Genomic DNA, 10,292 nt, shown 5'->3' on the forward strand with positions numbered 1-10,292 from the left:
CCTTCCTTGCTCCTGCCCTCGCTTCCCTGCTGCCTCTCAGCCGGTCACTGGAGCCCGGTGCTCACGCAGATGGGTGCTCGCTCAGGCCGGTGCTCAGGCAGGCCGGTGCTCACACGGGTCGGTGCTCACACAGGCCGGTGCTCGCTCAGGCCGGCGCTCGCTCGGGCTGGTGCTCGCTCGGGCCGGTGCTCACGCAGATGGGTGCTCGCTCGGGCCAGTGCTCAGGCAGGCCGGTGCTCACTTGGGCCGGTGCTCGCTTGGGACAGTGCTCACTCGGGCCAGCACTTGCTTAGGCCAGTGCTGGCGCAGGCCAGTGCTCACGCGGGCCGGTGCTGGCGCGGGCCGGTGCTGGCGCGGGCCGCGTGGACCTGCCTTCTCTCTCTGCGCTAACTTGCTCCTGCAGCCGTGGCCTCTGGCAGGTCGACGCCTCTGCCCCTGGCCGCTCTCCTGTTTCCCCTGTCGTGGCGGTCGCGGCGGTGCAGTCGGTGCACTTGGCCTAGGCTCTCCACGGAAGAGTGATTATAAACTAAAACGAGGCTCTCGCAGCTAAGTCACGGTGCCCGAGGATCCGGGTGACAGCGCCGAGAAGCTGCCTTCAGGCAGCAGAGTATGCGTCTACCTAGTTTATTTAGCTTTTATTCCCGGGTGTGTTTGCTCGCCAGGGAGAGACAGAAGGACAGAGAAAGCGAGCAGGAGAAGGCACAACCCAAGGGGTGTCTTTCTCTCTGTCTCTCTCTGGGAAGCATGCATGCTCTCTGGAGACTTTTTTTCAAAATTATTTTCTTTCAGGGGCCAGCAGATGGTATGGCTCAAGTCCCAGGCCCAGAGGCTTGAAAATCACACCAGGCTCATGTGTGTGTGCCCAAATTCCCGAGAGGTGAATGGGGCAGAAGAGATTGCAGTGTGTCATCCCCCACGGGTGATTTCTCACTTTCTGAGGGAGGCTCTCTGTCTCTGTCTCTCTCTGGTGAGCACATACTCCCTATGGCAAACACTAAAAAAAAAAAACAAACTTTATCCATATTTATGCACATGAGAGTGAGAGAGAGAGACAGAGAGAATGAGAGAATGAGAGGGGAGCACCCTCAACAGGACCCGGTCACACCTATGGCCTCTCCAGTCCCCAGCTGGTTGGATCCTGGGCTCGCGTGCACGTACCGGGCATCCAAGCATAATTTATTAAATAATATTCATGCACCAGGCACTGTACTGAGCTCTGGGCTCTTCTAGAAGTTGACTACATACATTTGACTTGGAATCTGGGGACCCTGTTGGTCTCTCTGCCTTCCCGTGGCGCTCAGAGGGAGGGATGCTGGCTTTCTGGAGTTGAGCCGCAAACAGACAGGTGGCATCCCCACCTCCCTACCTGTCCCAAAGTCGATGGCCCTCAGGGTGTCTGCGACGTGCTCCAGGTCCAGCGTGAAGTAGTCCATGTTTTCAAAGCCCTGCTCTGTCTTCCCCAGGTGGCAACCTTTGGATGCTTCCACGATGCTGTGGGGAGAGCGAGGAGGGTGAGCTCCCGGGGCTCAGTGCAGGGAGGGACGTTTGGGCTCCAGCTCCCCCAGTGCACATGGAGTGCACACCCAGGGCTTCCCCACAGGTCCCCCTGGAAAGGCGAGGTCTTCCCAGTCTCGAGCAGAGTGGATGGCTCAAGAAAACAGGGGATACGAAGGTCAAGAGAGCCTGCCCAGGACAACACCCTCCCAGCAGGCCTCATGCAGAGAGGGCACCCCAAGAGCAGAGGCAAGGCCTGGTGGGTGCTGGGGGCTTGGGTCCAGGCCCCGGGGAGGCACTGACCTTTTGATGAGTTGCTTGGCACTCTGTGGGAGGAGAGGGAACAAGGGTCAGGAAAGCAGCAGAGCCAGCGACCGGGCATGGCAGGACATCTGGTGCCCTCGCCAGGACACTCGTCCCTGCCCTGAGCTGAACGGAACCTGGACCTTTCCCTCCACCTGGTCTGCACCAGTCCTCGCCATGGTCCTAGGGCCCCCCGTGTCCTGGAAGGAAGCTCGGACTCTCGGGTGATCAGTGCACACACCACGAGAAGCAGCTCCTCCTACCTTCTGATACCCTGAGTCCAGTACAAAGCCTGGCCACAGTGGGAGCCAGGCCCTTCTACGGAGCTGGGCTGCAGTCTTCCCGCTGGGACGGCTCCGCCTGCCTTCCCCGCCAAGTCCTCTAGGCAGGCTACGGCTGTCCATGTTCGTGTCCTGCCTCTGCGCACGGTTATAGCCGGACCCCAACTAACAGTCCCTCCACGGTCTCTGCGGTTTCGTTCTTTGCTTTGTTTTTGTTTTGTTCTCTTCCTTTCTTCCTTTCTTTCTTCCTTCCTTCCTTCCTTCCTTCCTTCCTTCCTTCCTTCCTTTCCTCCCTCCCTCCCTTCCTTTCTTCCTTTCTTCCTTTTTTTCCCCCATAGCACAGGAGTGCTTGCCCGAGAAAGACAAAGAGAGGGAAAGTGAGAAAGCGCCCCTGGGGGGATGGCCATGCCACAATCCCTTTTCCACCATTCTACTGCTGGGATTCTAGGCACACATACACATGCACCCAGCATGAATTTCAAGCCTCAGGGTTCAGGACTCGAGCTGCGAACTGCGGTCAGGCATGTGGGAATCCAGCACCTTAACCGCTTTGCCACTGCTGACCCCAGCTGCAGTTTGTAGTCGCCAGAGGGCGTGTGTGCCTGCAAGAGAGAGCCAGAGAGAGGGAGAGGGGAAATACCCTGCAGTTGGGCATTGTCATACCACAATCCCTTCTTCACCATTCCTCCATCCTCTCGAGATTTTCGGCACACATGCACACATACCCCGAAGGTTTTTCAAGTCACGGGATCTGGGATTTCAACCACTGTTGGCCGTGAGTCTGGCTCTGTTAACCACTAAACCTGGGGCCAGCCCAAGGTTGGCAGCTTGCAGAGCCATTTTACAAACATCCTCTTATTCAATTCTCATAATAAGAGAGGGGGCAGTGGTATGGTGGTTAAGGCAGATGAATCCCATATGGCCAACCCTGTGGTTCAAGTCCTGGACCCAGCAGTTCAAGAAACAGGCTGGATGCTTGTGTGTGCCCAAAACCCTGAAAGGAGGAGCAATGGCAGAGAAGAGATTGCATCATGACCAGCCCTCATGGGGGCTTTCTCACTTTTCCTCTCTCTGTCTTTCTCTCTGGTGAATGTATGCACCCTCTGGCAAACATTTTTAAAAAATCAGTAAGTAGGAGGGCTGAGAGGTGGCATGGTGGTTAAGGTGCTGGACTCCCACGTGGCTAACCACGGCTCGAGGCCTGGGCCTGGAGACTTGCTTTCTCCCTTTTCTTTCTCTCTGGTCAAATTAAAAAATAATAACAAATAAAATAAAATAGATAAATAATTCTTTTTAAAAATCAGTAAGAGGAAGAGGGTAGGGACTGTAGCATGCCCATTTACAGAGGAGGAAGCCGAGGCTCACAGAGGCCTAAACGAGTCCTCCGAAGGTGCGCGTGCTCAGTATGGGGCAGTGGTCGGTACCGGGGCAGTGGTCAGTACTGGGGCTGTGGTCGGTACCGAGGACAGTGGTCAGTATGAGGACAGTGGTCAGCACCGGGGCAGTGGTTAGTACCGGGGCAGTGGTCAGCACCGGGGCAGTGGTCAGTATGGGGCAGTGGTCAGTATGGGGCAGTGGTCAGCATCGGGGCAGTGGTCAGCATTGGGGCAGTGGTCAGTATGGGGCAGCAGTCAGTATCCGGGCAGAGGACTTGACTGCCTCCTCTGGGCCGCCCGCCCCGCTCACCAGGAGGAAGGTGGCGCCCCCGGGCTCGTCCAGCGACTGGATGGCCGTCTGCACCAGCGCGGTGGACTTGTCGAGCTGCTCCCGGTATTGCTGGATGAGGGCCTCGACGAAGCTCAGCTTCTCCTCCTGCTCCTGGGTGATCTGCTGCAGCAGCTCGCTCTTCTTCTCGTCCAGGATGGCGTACAGCACGTCGAACTTCCGGCTCAGCTCTTCTTTCACCTGGTGACTGTTCTCCTGGGGAGGGAACCTGACGTCACACCCTGGGGCCTGCTCCCCATGCGCAACACCCCTTGCTGGAGCAGGTGCGCCCACAGGTGAACTGTCTAAAGCGATTAGTTCTCTTCTTTTTTTATTATTATTGATTTAATTTTAAAAAGAAGTATTTATTTATCATTATTATTATAATATTTTAATTTGTCGCAGGACACACAGATTCACTGGACAGAAAGAGAGAAAAAATGAGAAAGCAAACTGCCAGGTCCAGGACTCAAACCATGGTTGGCCATATGGGAATCCAGCACCCCAACCACCATGCCACTTGATGGCTCCCTATTACTATTATTTTTTAAGTTTGTTATAGAATACGTGCACTCACCAGAGAGACACACACACACACAGAGAGGGAAAGTGAGAAAGCAAGCTGCCAGTTTCAGAACTCGAACCACAGTTGTCCATGTGGGAGTCCAACACCTTAACCACCATGCCACCTGCTGGCCTCAGGAAGAGATTTCTGGATATTGTCTCTCTTTTTTTCTTTTTCTTTTTCTTTTTCTCTTTCTTTCTTTCTTTCTTTCTTTCTTTTTTTTTTTTTTTGTTGTTGTTGTTGTTGTTGAGAGGTTTTTGCTATAGGGCGTGTGCACTTGCCAAAAAGACAGAGAGAGACAGAGAGACAGAAAGCGAGAAATCCCCCCCCAGGGGGGATGGCCACGCTGCAGTCCCTTCTCCTCCATTCTCCTCTCGGGATCTTGGGCACGCACGCACATGCGCCCAGCGTGAGTTTAAGTCACCGGGTCCGGAACTCAAACTGCGGTCAACTACGTGGGAGTCCAGCGACATAGCCATAACGCTAACTGCTGGTCCTGACGTCCCCATTTTATAGAAGGTGTCTGTGTAAAGCAAAGCTTAATGAGCAGAAAGCACTTGTAAGGTCTAGGCACATCAATAATACTTGAAAGCTGTTGTCAGGGAGAACAGCTATCCCTTTAAAAAAGGGGGAAGGGCAGTCGGTGGCATGGTAGTTAAGGTGCTGGACTCCCAAGTGGCCCAACACAGTTCGAGTCCTGGACCTGACAGCTTGCTTTCTCACTTTCTTTTTCTCTTTCTCTAGTCAAATTAAATAATAATAATAATAACAAATAAAATAATCCTTTAGGAAATAAAAAGAGGCCCTAGGGTCACTAGGTGCGACATGTTCTGGGCCTCTCCCATGCCCCACGTCATACGCCCCCACCCTGTTTCGGGCCAGCGCTGCCTCAGAAAGCTGCACACCCTGCGGTCCCAGGAGGGGGGGAGCTGCTCCCGTCTGTCCCAGTGGCCCTCCGCTGCGCTCCCTTCTCCCCAACACCAGGGCGAGTATAGCTGCAGTGCCTCACCTGCCTCGGGGTGACCTGAGGTACCCTTCCTTGAACCTCTCCTTCATGCGGGACTTCAACCACTGGCCAAGATGGTGTCCCTCCCCTGTCACCCCCAAGCCCTTGCCCCAAGCAGAGAGGGGAACTACAGGTGATTTCCTAGGGACAGGGACAAGACAACTCCCTTCTGCCCTGAGGGTCTTGCTACTCAAAATGTCATTTTTTTAAAGAATTATTTAACTTTATTTATTTATTTTAATTTGCCCAGAGGTATAGTGAGAAAGCAAGCCGCTAGGGCTGGGACTTGAACCACTGTTGGCCATGTAGGAGTCCAGTGCCCTTAACCACCATGCCACCTGTCAGCTCCTGGCCTTGCTACTCGAAGTGTGAACCAGCACGTGGGTAAACCCTGGGAGCATGCTAGAAGTATAGACTCTGGAGACCCACAGATGGTCTAATGGTTACGTCACGATTCCTGTGGCCAGTTGCAATTCGAGTCCCGGGCCTGATGGTTTGAAACTCATGCCAGGCGAGTGTGCACGTGTGTGTGAGTGTGTGTGTATGTGTGTGTGTCTAAACTCCCAAGAGGAGAATGGAGGCAAGGGGATTATGGCATGGCCACCCTCCCAGGGGCTGATTTCTTGATTTCTGTCTCTCTGTCTTTCTGTCACTCCAGCAAGTGCATGCTCCCTGGAGAAAAATTTCTCTTAAAACAAAAAAGAAAGAAGTGCAGAATCTCATGCCATCTTCTTGACCTATTGAATCAGAACCCGATTTTTGTTTGTTTTACTGTAAGGCATATAAGCTTGCCAGAGACAGAGACAGAGAGAGAGAGAGAAAGTGAAAAATCACCCCCCAGGGAGTATAACCACGCACATTCTCCTCTCGGGATCTTGGGCACGCACGCACATGCGCCCAGCGTGAGTTTAAGTCACCGGGTCCGGAACTCAAACTGCGGTCAACTACGTGGGAGTCCAGCGACATAGCCATAACGCTAACTGCTGGTCCTGACGTCCCCATTTTATAGAAGGTGTCTGTGTAAAGCAAAGCTTAATGAGCAGAAAGCACTTGTAAGGTCTAGGCACATCAATAATACTTGAAAGCTGTTGTCAGGGAGAACAGCTATCCCTTTAAAAAAGGGGGAAGGGCAGTCGGTGGCATGGTAGTTAAGGTGCTGGACTCCCAAGTGGCCCAACACAGTTCGAGTCCTGGACCTGACAGCTTGCTTTCTCACTTTCTTTTTCTCTTTCTCTAGTCAAATTAAATAATAATAATAATAACAAATAAAATAATCCTTTAGGAAATAAAAAGAGGCCCTAGGGTCACTAGGTGCGACATGTTCTGGGCCTCTCCCATGCCCCACGTCATACGCCCCCACCCTGTTTCGGGCCAGCGCTGCCTCAGAAAGCTGCACACCCTGCGGTCCCAGGAGGGGGGGAGCTGCTCCCGTCTGTCCCAGTGGCCCTCCGCCGCGCTCCCTTCTCCCCAACACCAGGGCGAGTATAGCTGCAGTGCCTCACCTGCCTCGGGGTGACCTGAGGTACCCTTCCTTGAACCTCTCCTTCATGCGGGACTTCAACCACTGGCCAAGATGGTGTCCCTCCCCTGTCACCCCCAAGCCCTTGCCCCAAGCAGAGAGGGGAACTACAGGTGATTTCCTAGGGACAGGGACAAGACAACTCCCTTCTGCCCTGAGGGTCTTGCTACTCAAAATGTCATTTTTTTAAAGAATTATTTAACTTTATTTATTTATTTTAATTTGACCAGAGGGATAGTGAGAAAGCAAGCCGCTAGGTCTGGGACTTGAACCACTGTTGGCCATGTAGGAGTCCAGTGCCCTTAACCACCATGCCACCTGTCAGCTCCTGGCCTTGCTACTCGAAGTGTGAACCAGCACGTGGGTAAACCCTGGGAGCATGCTAGAAGTATAGACTCTGGAGACCCACAGATGGTCTAATGGTTACGTCACGATTCCTGTGGCCAGTTGCAATTCGAGTCCCGGGCCTGATGGTTTGAAACTCATGCCAGGCGAGTGTGCACGTGTGTGTGAGTGTGTGTGTATGTGTGTGTGTCTAAACTCCCAAGAGGAGAATGGAGGCAAGGGGATTATGGCATGGCCACCCTCCCAGGGGCTGATTTCTTGATTTCTGTCTCTCTGTCTTTCTGTCACTCCAGCAAGTGCATGCTCCCTGGAGAAAAATTTCTCTTAAAACAAAAAAGAAAGAAGTGCAGAATCTCATGCCATCTTCTTGACCTATTGAATCAGAACCCGATTTTTGTTTGTTTTACTGTAAGGCATATAAGCTTGCCAGAGACAGAGACAGAGAGAGAGAGAGAAAGTGAAAAATCACCCCCCAGGGAGTATAACCACGCAGCAGTCCTTTCTCTTCCATTCTCCTCTTGGGATTTTGGGCACGCACACATCATGCCCAGCATGATTTTCAAGCCACTGGGTCCGAGACTTGAACCGTGGAGTTGGCCATGCAGCATCCAGCACCTTAACTGCCTTGCCACCAGCTGGCCCCAGAGCCTGAGTTCTGGAAGTCCCCAGGAAAACTAGCCTGGGATGTGCTGGTCCGTGGCACAGAGGACAGGGCTCTGCAGATTGCCAGCTTGGAATATGTACTGGCATCGTTAGCGGGACACTCCCTGAGGTCAGGAGCAGATCCGTCTCCTGCCTCCCCGCAACCTACCAGCCCCTCGGCAGGGTCTCACACAGCTGTGCGAGGGTTTGTCCAGTGAGTGCATGCGTGGGTTCGCCCCTCCCCTGCCGTCCCTGCTGGGCCACCCCAGACCCCAGGTCAGCTCCGACCCGTGGGCGAGCCTTCCGCATGCTGCCCTTAGGCAGAGCATGTCTGCCCCTCACCTTGGTCAGGCGGCAGGAGTCCTCCAGCTGAGTGATGATTGTCTGCACGCGGTCATTGCCCGCCACCAGCATGGAGATACAGTTACTCAGCTCGGTCTGGAACGGAGTGGGGGGATCAGCAGAGGGACAGAAATAGCCCAGGGCCAGCCTGCTGGTGCACAGCCTCATGGCACCCTCCATCCCCTCTGCTAGAACGAGCCTCCAGTGAGGGCCTGGCCCTCTTTCTGGGGTGCAGCTCGGGCTCGGAGAGACTATTGGAAAGACACTACACCCTTATGTGACCCCAGGTAGGGGAGTGAGCTGCCTAGAAGCACACAGCACGGGGCCAACAGGAGTGCCTTGTTTCTAAGAAAGGGACAAAGAAATGGAGGGAGATTCTAAAAGACAGACCAAGAAGAGTGAGGGTGGGGAACAGGGGTGTGGGGGTCCCTGTCTCCCTCGGCTGCAGTCCCAGCTGGCTGCACAGGCTGGAGAGCAACTCCTACAGCAGATTAATGTGCTATGCAGCTGGCGAGGGGCACAGGCAGCGTGTGCGTGGAGAAGCCATGGCCTCAGAGGGCCCTTGTGGCCTGGCCCTGGGGTCTGACCTCTCCTCTCCCCTGTGGCCACACCCGGGTGCTCTCAAGTGGCTCTAAGTATAACCTATGAGCTCAGCCGCCTCCCCGGAAGGCAGGGGCTGCTGTCCCTGTGGCCCGAGGAGTCCCTCCAGCAGGACGATCCCTGAAAGGCCGGCTCAGCAGATCTGCGAAGATCAACTCCACCTCTGATCGGCCGGCGTGCTCAGCAGGCTGGGCTGCTGCAGAAGTAGCTGGGGCCAGTACCTTCTGTCCCTGGAAGACGCTCTGCAGGGGGGCCACTTCGCAGGCCTGGTGGGCCCCGAACACCTTGCACATGGAGCACGTGGGCACCTCGCACGTGAGGCAGTAGATGTTGATTTTCTCATCTTCGTGCTCCTTGCACATGGGGTGGGTGCCCTTCTGCAGGGGCCGACTGGAATGGAGAGCAGTCACAGTCATGGCGGTCCCTGTCCCCCGCCCCGCTCCAGTCCCAGGAGGCCACTCCAGGTTGAGACCCCAAGCTGTCTGTGGTTAGCTGTCCCCTATGTTTTCTTTTCTTTTTCTTTTTTCTTTTAAATTGGTTGCCATAGGATGCATGTGCTCTCCAGAGAGAAAGAGATAGAAAGGGAAAGTGAGAAAACACCCCCTGAGGGGATGGCCACGCCATAATCCCTTCTCCTCAGCTCTCTTCTCGGGATTTTGGGCACGCACATATATGCACCCGGCATGTTTTTCAGGCCACCAGGTCCAGGACTTGAACCTATGGAGTTGGCTATGTGGGATCCAGTGTCTTAACCTCCATGCTACCTGCTAGCCCTCTGATGTTTTCTTCTCATGCTCTGGGGACCCAGGACTGGGGGAGCCACTGACCCCAAACCTGCTCTGCTGCCCAGGACTCGAGCCTTTGTGAGGGAGCTGGCTGTAGGCAGAGGGAGGCTCTGCCACACAGAGAACATGGGGGGTGGGGGTCATGGAATTCCGGAGAGCCTGACCTGGTGACGTCTTAGAGAAGAGGAAACTGGGCCCCTGAAGGGTGAACTGACTTGCCCAAGGCCGCCCGGCAAGTCAGGGCAGGGAGGCTGGAACCCACTTGCTCTAATTATAGTCTCCAAAGCTCCTGGTCACCGCAGGCTGGGCTGGGAGCTAAACAGTTCATGCTGACGGCCTCGTTTCATTCTATATTTAATCCAGCAGACTGTAACCCCCATCAGGGCAGGGAAACGCGCCTGTTTTCTTCGCCCCTGAATCTACGGCGTACAGTGCCCAATGTGGAGGAGGTGGTCATTAAACACAGGGAGAAGAAAAAGAGCAGGAAGCCTGCCATGGCGGTGCTCCTGGGGCTCCGGGAGGGAGCCGTGTGCGTGCCCTGAAGCAGACCAGGGTGCTCCAGCAGCCCAGCACCAGCCTTGACCCCAGCCAAGAGGTCTGTCCCAGGGCCCCAGCCTTCGCCTTCTCTTTGGTTCTTAGAGAGCCTCCCCCAGTCTCTCCCTCCACGGAGGGCCCCTGGCACGTTACTGGCTTCTCTCAGAGCGTC

At 54.8% G+C, this 10,292-nt stretch overlaps 1 protein-coding gene across 2 annotated transcripts in view; it reads right to left on the reverse strand.

The window, feature by feature from the left end:
- TRIM63 (tripartite motif containing 63) overlaps positions 1-10,292 on the reverse strand; it is a 22,524-nt gene that overhangs the window by 6,654 nt on the left and 5,578 nt on the right. For both annotated transcript variants that reach the window (XM_006159433.3, XM_006159432.3), the window contains exons 3-7: positions 9,023-9,191; positions 8,202-8,297; positions 3,765-3,998; positions 1,798-1,820; positions 1,367-1,491 (exon numbers count right to left, since the gene is read on the reverse strand). In XM_006159433.3, coding sequence (XP_006159495.1) covers positions 1,367-1,491; positions 1,798-1,820; positions 3,765-3,998; positions 8,202-8,297; positions 9,023-9,191 — 647 coding nt within the window. The remainder of the gene's footprint in view (positions 1-1,366; positions 1,492-1,797; positions 1,821-3,764; positions 3,999-8,201; positions 8,298-9,022; positions 9,192-10,292) is intronic.

The sequence above is a fragment of the Tupaia chinensis genome, unplaced genomic scaffold (assembly GCF_000334495.1).
Source record: "Tupaia chinensis unplaced genomic scaffold, TupChi_1.0 Scaffold000628_1, whole genome shotgun sequence".
Classification (NCBI taxonomy): domain Eukaryota; kingdom Metazoa; phylum Chordata; class Mammalia; order Scandentia; family Tupaiidae; genus Tupaia; species Tupaia belangeri.